Below are 15,575 nucleotides of genomic sequence, written 5' to 3' on the forward strand. Positions count from 1 at the left end.
ACCATGGTCACTGCACGCAGAGTTTTCACTGGTGTATGCTCACAGCGCTCTAATACATGCACCTGAAGGCACCTTGTCCCTCGCAATAACTTAACTTCTGTCCCTCCTGTGGTCTCTTTGGTCAGATTTAAAACAAAAGCAGCAAACATGGTTTCTGCCTCACAAAATGGCAACAGGCTCTGACCAGTTGACACACTATCTGTTCTCTAGCAGAAAATGATTTTGCAAGGGATTTCTGCCCATAATACTATGCCAGGTCATCTCTCAACATGAGAGGCAGGGAAGGTGTTTCCCTGGGAACAGTAACCATGGCAAAGCTCTTACCACTGTCTTCCCCTCTCTACCTACAGGAAGAATAGCAGATGCCTGAGCTCTGCCTCCAGCAGTCCCACGGGCCCCCGGAGCCGTAAGCAACCTGTAAGCACCTGATCAAAGATTCAGGAAGGAATTTCAATTAATTCTGTTCTGTCTTTTACTGAGATACCAGACATTTCTGTCATGCTACACTGAACTCAGAGCGCCTCATTACAAAGAGTGCAACTGGAAACATCAGTGTTACCGAAAGGTCAGCCAAATACAACAACGCATAGGTAGGCACTGAGCCCAAAAATCAGCACAGATAGATGGCCAACAGAAGCAGAGGTACAATGGACTGACTTTGCAGTTTTCAAACCCTGGCATTGTGCATTAGAGCCCTATTAAAGAAAGCATCTGCAAACCCCAATTTGTAAGCAGCAGCTGCCAGCAGATGACCTGCTTCTGGCCCACCTTTCACCTTTTTTTTTTTTTTCTGCAGAATATTCTCAATTTACTAGATTGAATGCAACTGTCTCTACTGAAGAGCGAATTAAATCATAAAAACTAATTCAACATGAAAGTAAAATCATATTGCATATTTTGGGTGATCTTTTTGTCATGTACTAGAAAACATGTTATAAATTTCTGGATCTAAGGTTTGCTAAGTATTTATTCAAGTTAACAGAGCAAATGAAACGAAAGGGCTCCTTGACTAATCTTTCTCTCAGATGACACAGAGAAAAAGTGTTCTATGATTCAGCAATCTTGATCTGTGACTAAACAGTCAACAGCCTATATTTCAACTACCATCACTCCACTTCAGAGTTAACATGCAACTAGCACAAATTTCCAGGACACCAGCATCTTGTACTAGCAACCCACTCAGAGGGGATTACTGCCCTGTAGCCAGGCTGACTGACACAGAACACAAAAAGCTTGAGAGCCCAAGTTTGTTTTCAGTACAGTGAAACCAGAATCTTTTCAGAGAGAAAGATATTGACCTTCTACATAGTAATTTAGGAGCACAAGGTAACAGGGTCAACTAGGTCATGGTAACCACCTGCCCCATCTCCTTACATAAATTTCAAAAAAAGTACTTTACATGCACAGCAAATACCTGTCCCAGACACCTACAGAATCATCAGTGTCTAATACCCGACTGAAATAAACAGTTACTCAGAATGAGTCTGGCATTCATATTAACCTCCTCTAAGTCAAATCACTGCAAATATCCCAGAAATATACAGCCAAGTCAAACGATGCACTCATACCTGAGTTAATAGCCAAATCCAGCCATTCGTCTTTATTTACTACTCCTCAGAGAAAGGATTAGAAAAATAACCTTTTTGCAAATCTCCTAGGAATGCAATGCAGCTACCACTAAGAGAAGATGATATTTGTTTTAAAGATGCTACACATACCTTTCTTTGCCATGCGCTCCAGTCTAATGCACCCTCCTATAAAATCATGATAAGATTTCATTTCTCCTTCTGTTATCCGGACAGCAGTGAAAGGTGGATTCCTGGGCACCTGTTGTCCACATTTCTGACACCGAGAAGCCATTGCCACAGCTCAGGAGACTCTTGTCAGGAATCTGCTCTCTCAGTTTGCTGGAATCCAGCCTGATTCTCAGCCGTCAGTCCAGGCTGGTGACTTTATCCCACTTAGTTCATTCAAGGTCACCCTCGCCAGCAGGATGTTCGCCATTGCAATTGGCTAAGACTTTTATAGGCTTACTGACTCTGTTTCTCTCTCTCCTCGCTTTCAATATCAGTTTACTTTATTCTCTCATTCAGAATAAAAGCTGTGAACCTCAGCACAGCCCGTGCCCTGAATGGTTTCCTTATCATTAATTTAAAGCTATCTTATAAGCGACAATGAAGAGAGAAGATCCCAGAAGCATGTTGCAAGATCACAGAATGTCTCTTAAAGAGCATGCCAGATATGTTCACAAAGAATTTTTCTTTAAGAAAAGGGTTTTCTTCATGATTTTTGGTCTCTTTCAGGCTTGTGATCTTATGATTCTTCATCACTGAGAATGGATTTTTTTAATTCTGCATTTCAGCCTGGACAGTGCAAGGAGACTGCTCTGCAGAGCTGCTCAACCAATTACTCATATGTCTGGCAGTGGTACTGGGAAGCTGCAACTGTACAGAAAAGCCCTCTGCTGCTGTGCACGGTCCCTGATCATAAGATCTGATAATCTAAATCAACAGAATAGCAAATGGAGGACAAAAGGGAAATATTGCTGGCAGACATGCTCTGCCAGCTGTGCAACCCCCGACCCAATTTTTTTTTTTAAAAAAGAATTTGGATCCATCAGCCTGACACCAAAATGAGAGATCTGAAACATACATTTAGAAATCCCTCTTTGAAGGTGCTGGACCTCGTAACAACTATTATACGAATCACTGATCAGAGAGCCTTGTGAAGAAACTTGTACTTGGGGAACTGAGTGCAGAGAGCACTCAATTCTGATGCAGTAAAATAAAAAGGAGACTCCCTTAGGGTCGGGGGGGCACTGTACAGGAGATGCATGAAGAGGCACAAGGCCAGCACTATTGACAGTGCAAAGCATACAACAAGAACCTAATGAATCAGGGCTGAGCTGCAACCCAGAGATCAACTGCAGGGACCTGAGTACAGAACAAGTTTCCTCCAAGGATCTTATATACAGACCAGGAGAGCCTTTGCCTTCCTCCGCCTCAAGCACTAGCACCCGTTCACACTGCACATCATTGCATCCTATGTTCAGCTCATGGCCCTCTCAGGTCACAGCTAATCCCTTGACATGGAGTGGAAAAGGAGAAGCCTAATTAATACAAATCAGAGAATGAAGTAGAGGAGACAAAGTTGCTCAGGAGAAAAAAAAAACCAAACCTCACATGATGCCATTACTAAAGTGGTGGATAACTAGATGGACAGCCATGAATGCCTGTAAGCTGAAGCTTACAGAAGTCAACTCAGCCCTACTTCTTCCTCATTCCTCAAACTTCTGCAGCTTCTCCGCTGCCAGATCCATGGCTCCCCAGCCACACAATGAGCTGTTAAAGCTTCCTAACCCAGCACATACAAACTGACCATGCAGTAAACCAGCTACTAGACCTGGGAAGCAGTGAGTCTCAGGATCTCTCCTTTTGATGAAAGGAAGCTGTAAAGGGGGTCTCCACTCTTAAAGTAAAAGACTCACACTCCTTTCCCCCCAAATTTGCTTCATGTCATGAAGGTGGTCACTCTCCTGTTCTTTGCCTTTGCCAAAACCCTGCCTGCAAAGTGAGGACAATGATGTACCGAACTGTCGGGTGACCTGATTCATTAGAATTTAAGAATATTTATTAGTGTCCATAGAGAAATCCCCAGGGGATTACAGTATTTTGCAGATAAGGAAAACAATAGCACAGAAGGTAGAATTAATTTGTAAAAAACTGTCATCGTGAGATAAGCAAACTAGAAACATAACCCAGCAGTTCTATTTAAAAGCCTTTCTTCCATCCTATTTTCTTTCATTACAGGGGCTCAAGGTGTCCTTCCATACACAGGCAAACGTGATGTACCGTGGAAAATAAGCTTTTCTGACAATATGCTCCTGAGTATGTCTGACATACACAGAACAATTGCATTTCAACCTTGCACTTTTTTAGACATACAATGGAGGAGAATCCAGCATTTGTGACAATACACTTCTGTCTGCCATCCTCCCTTCCATTTGATGTTTCCACCGGTATCCACGTGGCTTAGCAACAGGAAGAGCTGTGAAAGAGCACAGAAAGAAACAGGAAGAACAACACTCTTTCAAGGGGGAGACTGGATGCTGGAAGGGGGATCTGCCACAGGCGTGAGCTTCTGAAACACAGGTAGCCACAGCACACACCAGGAAAACTATCTAAAAATCAACTAAATGTCAGTCTTTCCCTAGGAAATATTACAATGCTAAATACATGTCTCTGATGCCTGGGGTACCACTGCCATCACCCAGCTCCAGACAAAAAAATAAGCTGACTGTAACTGCTACACATATAGCAATGGGGCACTTAAGGTTTACCTCAGGGACTGAGCACTGTCCTGCAAGGACAGATGGACAAAAGGATCTGTTTATTTTCCTGTGAAGTTTCACTCCATTCACATTTCACAAGCAGCTGGGCTAGCTTCTCCTGACATGTATCAGAAACCAAAACATCAAAATAAAACCATGTATCAAAAACCATGGGAGCACAAAGTGACCTGCAGTTTCCTACCACACAAATTACCTCTTCTGTACTGCACTGGATGTGTCTGCGCAGGAGCTGCTGCAAGGGCTGGCTTGCAGGAATGCTGTTATGTAACATGTTACCAAACATGCATTCAGCATGGATAACTGATTCTTCACATTTTTCTTCCATTAACCGAAAGGTATCAGTCTGACTGAAAACAAATGACTGTTCTTCGCATGCAGAAGAGTATAGGGGAGAACAGGCGCAGAAAACGGCAAGCATGTTTCCGTGGGTCTTCTCTGTAAATAACACTGAATGGAAGGGAGTTGCTTCCCTGCTGCTCCAGACAACCATAGCAAAATGTTTGGAAAAGCTAAGGAAGAGGACGTTTTCTGCTTATTAATTTGCCAGCATTACCTAGCAACATCATCTTGGTTGGTCTGTCAATGAATAAGCATGTAAATAAATGTAAGAAAGTGTCATCAGGAATGAAAAAAACCCCACCCAGATATCCTCAGATGACATTAACCAAAACAGCCCGATGAACTGCACTAGTTCCTCGTTCCATTAGAAATAACAGCTCACCTTGGAATCGGAGCTTGCTGTCATTACTGTATGGCCAAAGGATTGCCACAAAATTAAAGTCACTGCAATTAAATCAGTTTAAGCCCCATATCTCTTCTTGTGAAATAATATGCTTCTGCCCCAAAAAGCAGTGCTCCAATGGTTGGTATCACTGTTAAGCATGAAACATGCAACAAACACTTTGGATCTCAATGATGCTGGGCACAGTGGATGTAATTTCTTGTGACGAGTCAAGAACTGAGTTTGGGAACAGCATTTATGTGCCAGAGGAAGGAGGGAGAGAAGTTTGCTTCTGCTGCAGGTGTAAATGAAGCAGTTAAAAAATATTGTAAAACACTCTGTTTGCAATGTACCCAACATGGTCATTAAAACAATTAAGGGGAAACAGGCATCCCTTTTCCAACAGAGCCTTGTAAGAACCACCAAGAATTTTTGGTAGATGAGATTCAAAAATTGCCTCTCCTATCCACCAATAATTTAAAAACATCTGACAAACCAACAGTGAGATCAGCAAGAGATATCTTATTTATTCATGAAAACCAGCAGCTCCCCCCACATATGTATAGTACTCTACAGGGCTGAGAAATATGTAATCTAAATCCAGTGCTGCTATAAGATTGATATACATAGAAGCTAAGGAAAAAAAAAAATCTATTTCATTCTTGAAACCCCAGCTTCACATTTTTCTGTACTTTTACATGATGTTTTATATGAAGTTTTAACTGTTCTTTGGTAGCTATGCTGAAACACACCGTTCTTTTCACATACACCTCCATGACCTTCTTTCTGCCTTCCTCACCATCCAGATCATGAATCTGATAAGCCACAAGGCATTTTAGCAGTTTGACTTGAAGGTTTATTTTCAGAGCACACTCAGTTCTGTTAAAGGTAACATCCATTCTACTGTTCAGCTAGGAAACCAAAACTGGTCTTTTCTATTAACATCCATTTATTTTCTTCCAACTAATAAAAAGAAGACCAAGATTCCCTCCCCTTCCTTTTTTTAATAAAGTGCTACATCCCAGGCACTGTTTTAAGCCCCAAAGAGTTAAGGAATGAGCAGAGGAAGAAATATCTGCTCTTGAAATTACTTTTAGTATACAACATCGTTGCACTTACAGCATGCAGTTACTGCACTAGAAGGCACTAATTCCAGTGCCATATGGTTTCAGAATCTCATTACACTGATCTGCTTAAAGTGATTTCCTAACTGACGATCAAAACATTTTTGGTCACCTTCAGCAGTGGGAAACAAGAACTCTGCCACTGTTGGTGCACATTTACGCCTACGCAAGCTGCCAAAAGCAGGAGTATTAGCAAAGATCAGAAGACAAGCTAGCCAAAGAACTTTTGTTGCCATCTCAAAGCTGTGTAGACGTCTGGGGCTAAACAAGGACCGTTATCATCATTATAAAAAAAAAAAAAAAAAAAACCAAACCACAAACCAACAAACACGTGCCATCACTGCTGGATTAGAGAAGCTGCCCAGGAGATGAGTGGAATCTTCACAGGCCAAGCAGTGGGCAGGACTTACTGCTGCACCTGCAGGGTTTATTTTATCTAGCTCTCTTGACCTCTGCAACCAAGTGCACATCAGCAAGAACAGAAACATCTGCATTTCTGTCCTGCTAGGCATCTGCTTGGCAAGATAAACAGATTCCCAAAATTACCCAAATTACCAAAGTTCCTAGCACAGAGGTAGAGCAGCTAAACCCAAGGTTTAGGCTTGGAATCAAAGTTATTCCAGTCTTGATCATGAAAATGCCTAAGGACTTATGTGAAGATAAGAGTCTTTCTGTGCAATACATGCCCAAAATATACCTCTTGTCTTAAAGTCAGGGGAATAAAATGAAAGACAAGTACTTCCAGTACTTAAGTACAAGGCCTTCCAGTACCTAAAGGGGGCCTGCAGGAAAGCTGGGGAGGGACTCTTTACCAGGGAGCATAGGGATAGGACGAGGGGTAACGGTTTTAAACTGAGAGTAGATTTAGATTACATAAAAGAAACTCTTCCCTGTGAGGGGGGTGAGGCCCTGGCACAGGTTGCCCAGAGCAGCTGTGGCTGTCCCCTCCCTGGAAGGGTTCCAGGCCAGGTTGGACGGGGCTTTGGGCAACCTGGGCTAGTGGAAGGTGTCCCTGCCCATGGCAGGGGGGGTGGGACTGGATGATCTTTAATGTCCCTTCCAGCCCAACCCATTCTATGATTCTATGAAATGCAAAAGGAATGGATGAGAGAGATACTGGGTAACCCAGAGAAGGTTGTGATCCATAAAACTAGGCATGTCAGGCCACCATTCTCCCACACTTCTAAACACCATGATCATTAGCACCAACACAGCATGCACCGTGAGAGGTGAATACACAGGCAGAGTCTTTGTGCCGTTGCCCTCCAGCAGCATCATGGGTGCTGGAAGAGAAAGTCTCTGGACATTAAGAAGGGAACATGTTTTTTTATCTCTCTGTACTCTTGCATGGAGTCACCTCCAGTGTGATGGTAACCCTGATTCTTGCTAGCATCCAGAGCAGTGCACTGTTCCTGTTTTCTCTCCCCCTTCACTTTTTCCTCCCTACAACCAACCACTGGAGCACTCATAGAGCAGAACAGCTGCCGGATCCATGCAGCCAAGACCACCAGGACAGCTTCTCCCTGAGGAGCAGCTGTGCACGTTCCCTGACAGAAGCATTTTTCAATGTTGTTGCAATTCATAACTTAAAGCAGATAAAGGAGAACCAGAAAGAAACAGGGATAAAAATAGCATCGGTAAGAATCACAAGGACTGCTGATACTCAAAGGCTTTTGGACACATGCCAAACGTTAGCCGAAGAGGAGGAAACAGCTTCTCACGTTACCGAGTACAGTAAAGGCATTTCCAATGTTTCACTGCCATCTCTCAAACACTCAACATCAGTTACTACGTAGGGTGGGGGTACTGGGCTTTAGGGACTATTGATTTTTTTGTGTTTGCATGTCTGCGCACTGAGGTTCACTCAGTTACTCTGTGCAGCCCACAAGGAAAAAGGAGCTCCTATCTAGACTTTCCACCAAGGAAACAAAACACCAAGGCTTTGACTGATTGGGCTCTCTCAGCTGGCAGATACACATCAAACACACTCCTTCCACATCCCCTAGGGCAAGGCTTTCATTCTTCTAGGAACTGAGGATGAAATCAGTCAAAGAGGAGTTATTCCCTCTGCTCTGGCCACTGTGAAGTACACATTTTTTCCGAGGACAGGGCTGCTGCCAGAAACCGGCGGTCTGTCCTGAAGGGCCTGTCCACACAGTATTTCCTCAATGCTGGGCACCTGCAAGTGAGAAGCTGCAGCACTCTCCTCTGTGTGCACTCACAAGTGCAATCACATGGGGCAGCTGGACACTTGCACTCACCTACACCCAGGCAGTAGGAATTTGTCCTGCTCAGTGCCTGATGCTGCAGAGCTGTTCCTTCTTCACACCCACCCACAGCCTGAACTCCTCAGCTGTACCCAGTTTATTCTCCCCAGCTTTGCCTCTAAGCCATCAGCTCTAATGGATTTAAGGTTCTAGAAAGGTACAATCTACAGGGCGATTTCACAAGTTACACCAAAGCCTGGTGTGTAGCAGAAAAAATAAAGGCATGTATAAACTGCTAGCATGTGCATCAGCATACATCATGTGTACACTTCATTTACCTCTCCCCACCCAGAGCACTGCCTCATGCACCAGGGCACAGCATGGACAAGACATTGCCTCACCACACACAACCACTATCCCAGCCCTCTTCCTCTCCTCCCCAGCCAGCACAATTACTAGTCTTTATCACCCTACTCTGTCTTGATTCTGTAATGTCCAATAGTAGGGTAAATTAATGATTTGCTCTCTCACAATCTATTTTCACAAGATGTACAGGAAACCAAGAATTTCAATCCTTTGTCAAAAACAGGCAAGAGCTGCTAAAATTAAATGGAAAAGGGCCAGCTGGGATAGAGAGACAAAGCATGAGCATAAAAGCCTCATTTCCTTTCATAGCAAGACTAAAATTATCCAGGGACCATATATACTAATAACAGGCAAGCAAGTTCACACAGTAAAAGAGATGTTTGCAAGTCAGCTTCAGATGCAGAAACAGTATAGAGCTGCATCTGAGATAACTTGTCCTACAAGAGGCAGCACAAGGGTTTCTCTGCAACATTACACGAATGCACAAAGACCTTCCCTGTCAACTCAAGAGTTCCGCTATCAGGACATGCAGCGTTCATATGTTGGGAAGGGCTAAACACTGTCTGCACAAGGCTTGACCTTCCGCCAACATGAAACAAGAACAGTGCCTTGACTTCAACAGCATTACGGACTTCAATTGCCTAAAGCTGAGTGGTGCAGCATTCTGATGAGATAAGAAATTGCTCTTTAGTCTGCCAGGAAACCCCACTACAAATGCTTTCTGCTGACCAGTACAGATTAACTCAATAAAATGTATCTAAATCCCACATCCGTTTATGGACCTTAGTCCCAATAGGCATAAGTCCACTTCGTGGAATCTAGCATTAAATAATGCTTTGTACTTCTCCAGTGATTCTCAGCCGAGCACTTTGGCACCAGAGAGAGATTGTTACTCCCATGAAATAGACAATTTGCCATTTAATTGCCAATATAAAAGGATGGAGTTTTAGTATTTTTGTTTTGTTTTATTTGAGCATTTATCTGAGAACCATTTGACAAAGGCTGGGGTGAGGGGGGCGAGCAGGAATAATTTCACCCAAAAGAACCAAAATTTGGGGAGGAATGTGTTAAAAGCAGATATCCATACATCTCCCACTGGTTTGAGAGCCCTTCAAATTGGTTTATACTGAGGGGAATCTTTAAATATAAAGATGTTCTGCTTAAAGAAGCAACAACAAAATAGCGTGAAAGCAACTTAAAGCAGTAGGTTCACAGTTAGGCCTATTCTGTTGTCAAGAATGAAACCATGTCAGACTTAACCTAAGAGACTGTTGACATGACCTCAGGGTGGGCAGGAGCACAGGGATCAAGTGGCATTCCATCCTCCTAACTGCTCCCAAATGTAGGTCTATCTACATTGGGCTTTTGACCCTCTGAGGTACCAAAGGCCCATGCTTACACTGGTACCACCTGAAGTGAGGCATTCAGTCCTGTTTCAAAGATCTATAGCAACACTGATGTAGGTCAGCATGATCTCTCCTGGACCTCTGCAACTAGAAATATCTGCCATCACCATCTCAGTAGCAGAGCACCCTTTTCAGCCAGCTGTACTTAGAGCATGGCTCCGAAGATACTAACAGAGGCAGGCTGCATATGGGCAAAGGAGGTCAAACCATGCATTATCAGTGCATACACACCACTAGAAGTAGATTTGAATAGGTGACACATCTGATGGAGTCTGGATTGATTTAAGAGGGATTCCAGCTGCTACACCATTACAGACAGTTGGTAAAGATCTCTCTTACTGTGAGGACTTTTGTGCCATCTGACCCCACACCCCAGAAGAGAGCAATACCCCAAGCAGACTTCAAGCACCACCCTGCTCACCTGCTTCTAGATAGCACTGAAAGCCAGCTGTAGCACCCAGGAAAATATATTAGAGCCAGCCTCAATCCAGCCTATGACTCAAATTAATTCTTAAGTGATATAAAGACATTAAGAGTAAACAGCCTCTTGTCTTCCTTCTCAAATGCTGCTTCCTCATAAGATGCTGTAACATCAGACCAGTCTCTACTTTTGCTTCCACCTCCTGTAGCCCTGAAGGCTCCAAGAGCTCTAGGTTAACAACTAACTCCACAAAATTACTATCTATAGTCACCCTGACTGAAAGAGAATCTAAGTGTTTAATATGCTGATTAATAAACCACAATTGTTGCTTGCCTCCCTGGGCTCTGGAATATCCACAGGATCTCTTAGAAGCAATTATTTTTTTCTTAAGTCTCTGAGCCATGGGATCTGATAACATTAGACTCAGATCAGACTTCTGGCCTGTCCACACAACACATGAATTTCCAGCCACCCACCTGGCCTCCAGATCTCCCATGCAGCCTTCCAGCATCCTGACAGCCTCCAGTCCTCCCAAACACCCTTGCAGCTTCCCACACATCATACAAGCTTCAATCCTCAGATAAGGCTTCAAGTCACCTGTGCAGCTTTCCAACTTCACCTCCCATGCACCATACAGCCTTCCAACCTTTCTTCTATACCCCAAAATCTACCTTCTTGTTTCATTTCTTTCAGGTGATGTCTCATTCACAGCTCCTTTAGAACAAGCCCTGTAGCCATTCTCCAAGCCACTATTAGTAAAAACACCTGCTCTTAAATGCTACCTGCTTTTCAGGTGGGGAAGTAATAGTTTCACCCCCTCTTTAACCCTTTCTTTGCTGCTCCTTTATAACATAAATTCACATAATTGTACACAATATTTTTCTGGCTGTCTCTTGTTTTAAATATACTTGCTTCAAGAATAGCAATCAAATGTGGAAAAAAAAAATAAAGCAATTATAAGAACCCACCAATGAACTTTAAAATCTTAATAAAAAAAATGCATAAGGAAAAAAAAAATCAGCTGGGAACTGAATCCCAAGGTATTGATACAATTTGTCTAAGATCAATTGCAATTACTGCAGTAAAGCTGGAAGATAAATGGAGACATACCAAGAAATACCCCTTTCTTGGTTGTAGCCTTAAACACGGCACACAGAGTGTTTCTCAGGTTTATGTTATATCATTTGTAGATATCCCCATCTTTTCAATACTGTATTTTAAAATAGTGTCTTGCTCATTAAAGTTTTGCAGGGTTGTTTGTGTCAAGCTAATTACTGCTATATCAAAAACGTTCAGAGGCAGCAGGTCTGATAGTGAAGGCTGCTAAACTGAAACTGCTAAGAACGAGCTAATTGGTTGAAATTAAAACAAAACACTAACGAGTTTTAAAATCAGGCTCAATGACTGATTCCAAATACCTGCACTGATGCATGTGTTTTAGAGCATGTGGGCTGTACTAGGAAAATATTTGGCAGCAGCATGTAGGGGCCCAGAGTGCACTAATCAGCCTTATCTGCCAGAGCATTCTCCCTTAGGGCTCCCACCAAAGCTCCAGCCACTCCTTTAAGAGGGCCCCCAGTTCCTCCCTTCCTTATGCTGTGGGTAATGCTGTTTTCAACTGCTTTCTCTGCTGTTCTTGACCTGCAGTTCAGGTTTATCAGATTAATTCAGACCCAATATGTCATTTGAATCTGTCACCATCTTTACTCAGGTATTGTGGGACTGCTCTCTGGGGGTGAGGATGATCATACTAATGCCAGCCTTATTTTCCTGTAAGGTATATTCCTAGCCTTTGTGTTTCCTGTCAGATGTTTAAGACTTTTATTAATTTTTGTAGTGTTCAATTAAGTTATCACAATCACAATAGGCTCTCACATTTGCTGAAAGAGAAGCTGCTATAAGATTTGTCTCTTTCTTATATTTTCTAGTGATTAAAGTGAAGGGATGTGCTTAGTCCTAAATAGGAAAATGGCTTTTATGTAGAACTTAGGCCGTGCTTCCTAAAGAGATCAAGCTGAAAATTCAGATGAAAAGCTTAGCGAACTGGTGTACTCCAATTTTCAAAGGCTCAGCACCCACTTCACAGGCCACTGACCTCTGGAGACCACGCCTTTCTTTGAACTGGTGCTGGTCCGGGTGTTTCTCACTGTGATGCTACTGTAGAGTGAACAGGGAAACGACCTTGCGCCCGCAGGGTTTGTGCAGACACGGCTACACCCTCCCGTGCCCTCTAGCGGCTCCTCGGCAGAAGAGGCAGCGGCGGGACCAACAGACGAACTCCAGGGTACCAAACCCTCCAGGGCCAATGAAATCTCTTGGAGAAGGGGCTTGAGGGAGTGAGGCTCCTCTGCCCAACTTGTTTACACCCTGACTTTCAGCTAATCTGAGAAAGGAAGATAAATGGTTTGACCCCATCCTTGAGGGACTTTGACAGTAGAAATGAAAGTGCAAAGTGGCACCAGCGTGTCCTCTCCCCTGTGGCAGACAAGGCTGCCCCAGCACAGCTGCCTTCCTGACACCACCAGACCCCCCCTACCCTTCCCCAGGTAGCAGCCTTGCTCTGGTACCATGCTGGACCTAGGAGGGTGCAAGGGATGACTGCTTGGGCTTCATCTCTCCCCATGGCTGGGCTGGGGAAAGCTTGCCCGGTGGTGGCACTCAGCTCTAAAAGGAAGAGTGGGACAGGCAGAGCATGGCCTGTACTGAGCTGCTATTACAGATACTGAGGTAGAACGGGCACAGAACATCACTGACAAACTCTGCTTCTGTCCAAACAGTACTGTTCCTCAAAGTGCGCTTGGCTGCTAGCTCTCCTTTCCCATTCAAGATACGATGCGCAAGGCTCTGCTGTATAGTCAGAATGTCATTTAACATGATTCAAAATGACAACTGCACATTGCTGAGACTGCATTCTCCCCTAGCTGAAAACAAAGCCAGAAAGTAGGATTTTTACGACCTACCTATAAAAATAGAAGCAAAAAGTTTACCTCAAACTGAACTATGACTTCAAAATCCATTGTGAAGCCTCTACAGGCTTCCCCAGTGTAGGAGAGGACAATATACCAGCTACTGATGAGAATGCAAATATCTGAGACAGATGAAATGGTGACAGTAGCTTTGAATCTCTTATTTTTAAAAAAATAGGAATTTTGTTTTCTCAAAACAAGCTGATCACCCTAGTAAGGATTAATCAGATTTTCCCAGCAACCTTCCTGCACCAACAATTAGCATGTAATTGCTGGGAGCCTTCTGATTAGTTATGCATGTGATTACAGCTCAGGGTCACACTAAGGCCATAGCTATTTCTGTTTGAAATAACCTTTTCTCTGAATATTGCAAGATCAATAGTATGGTTCCTATGTATGTCATCAGCCTTGGCTTTTATGCTGCAAACACCAATATTGATCACTTCAGAAATTAAGCCTTGGCTTCAGAGAATCTGAACTTTGAACCAAAATGTAATGGGTAACAGTGAACATCAGACTCAAAAGGAGTAAATATTTACAGTCATCCTTTGTTATTTGAAGGCATATTGATTGATAACGAGAGGCAAATTTTCCTGATAGTAATTCTAGCCAAAGCATTTCTAAAAAAAAAAAAAAAAAAAAAAAAAAGCATTTGAAGTGTTAAAGTTGTAACATATATAATTAATAGGCAACATGACCAAACTTCACACATCCAAATAATCTCATTTCTACTTATTGTTACTAGAGCTGCATGTGTTTGCTGCAGTTCTTCCCCTAGTACCTGTCTGTCAGCACTTGCACATCCTTGGAAAGTCCCAACGAAACCATAGATACTGCAATAACAATAACTGGAGATGCCAGTAACTGTGGGCTAATCCTCTACCTATGTATAATTAAAATAGGGCTGCTACCTTAAAGGTCCTGGAATTTAAAGACAATAATCACTCTCCTGAAATACTGAAAGATACCCCCGTTGGTTTTAGATTTTCTTCACCTCTTCACATTCCAGTATCTTGAAATGGTTCTGCAGCGTTACCTGGGAGTAACTCCTATTAAATCTCTGGAGCTCAGGACATGTATTGATTGAGGGGAGTCAGATCTTGTCAGCAGCTGTTGCCAGGCAGACCAAAATGCTGTACATTAGCATTGTTTGGCTTGTATTTATGTCTTGAAACTGCAGATAACTGCCCTTGTATCCAGGGCCGGCTGTAGACAATTCATTGCCCAGGGGAAACTGGAAATCACACAGCTCAGAGTCATGCAGAGAAAGCAATAGCTGAATGGTTTGCAGCCCCTCATATCTCGTTGCCCTAGGCAACAGCCTGCACTGCGGAAGAGGCAGCTCCAGCCTCTCTCATATGAAGTCTGTAACATATGGTGCTAATATATGGATTGATACTATGAAAGCCCTACTGTAGTACCATTGGGGTATTCACATATTAGGTGATACGGGTGGGTGCGTAAACAGTCTCAAGAGAAGGGCTGCTGGTTTCCAACCAAGATCTTTGAGACACAGATGGAAGTAACAGGAAGCCCAGAGATTACAGCCTGCATTCATGGATGTGGGGCATCTGACACAAGATCCTCTCAGCTTGGCTTTCCTTGAGCTCTTACAGGAACTGACCCAAGATCTCCAACTGAACTCAGGGCAATTCTCACAGTGGGTCATAAGTCTCAGGTCCCAAGGCAGTGCCTGCGCTGTTCTGCCTCTTAAACCTGTTTGCAGCGAGGGCTACAGCTGGGTCAGCTACAGCTGAGTACACTCAGACAAAAATATCTAGTCCTGCAGAGTACTGAGTACTAGCAGTTCCCCATTTATTCACACAGAAATAAAGAGCTCTTTGCACCTTTCTGGATCAGAGCCACTCTGTTGTAATATTGATGAGAGATCATTTCCCATCACCTCTTTGCAATGTTTCAAAGGATTTTGGCTTCTGCAGCAATTTAACCTTTACTCCCATACTTCAGTAATCTAGGTCAGGAATCAGTAACTTTTAAATTCAAAAGCTAGGC

General features: G+C 43.3%; 1 protein-coding gene across 15 annotated transcripts in view; it reads right to left on the bottom strand.

Annotated features, from left to right (window-relative positions):
• The window catches only part of MCF2L2 (MCF.2 cell line derived transforming sequence-like 2), a 181,072-nt gene that overhangs the window by 156,504 nt on the left and 8,993 nt on the right, over positions 1-15,575 (bottom strand). For 3 of the 15 annotated variants that reach the window (XM_026854531.1, XM_026854535.1, XM_026854529.1), the window contains exon 1: positions 1,719-2,049. The exons of 1 other annotated variant lie outside the window; for it this stretch is intronic. In XM_026854531.1, the coding sequence (XP_026710332.1) occupies positions 1,719-1,860 (142 nt within the window). In that variant the 5' untranslated portion in view covers positions 1,861-2,049. Of the gene's footprint in view, positions 1-1,718; positions 2,057-15,575 lie in introns of those variants that run through there. 11 more of the 15 variants (XM_026854539.1, XM_026854540.1, XM_026854538.1 and 8 more) reach the window with 8 other exon arrangements.

The sequence above is a fragment of the Athene cunicularia genome, assembly GCF_003259725.1.
Source record: "Athene cunicularia isolate RWA chromosome 9 unlocalized genomic scaffold, athCun1 chr9_part1, whole genome shotgun sequence".
NCBI classification, from domain to species: domain Eukaryota; kingdom Metazoa; phylum Chordata; class Aves; order Strigiformes; family Strigidae; genus Athene; species Athene cunicularia.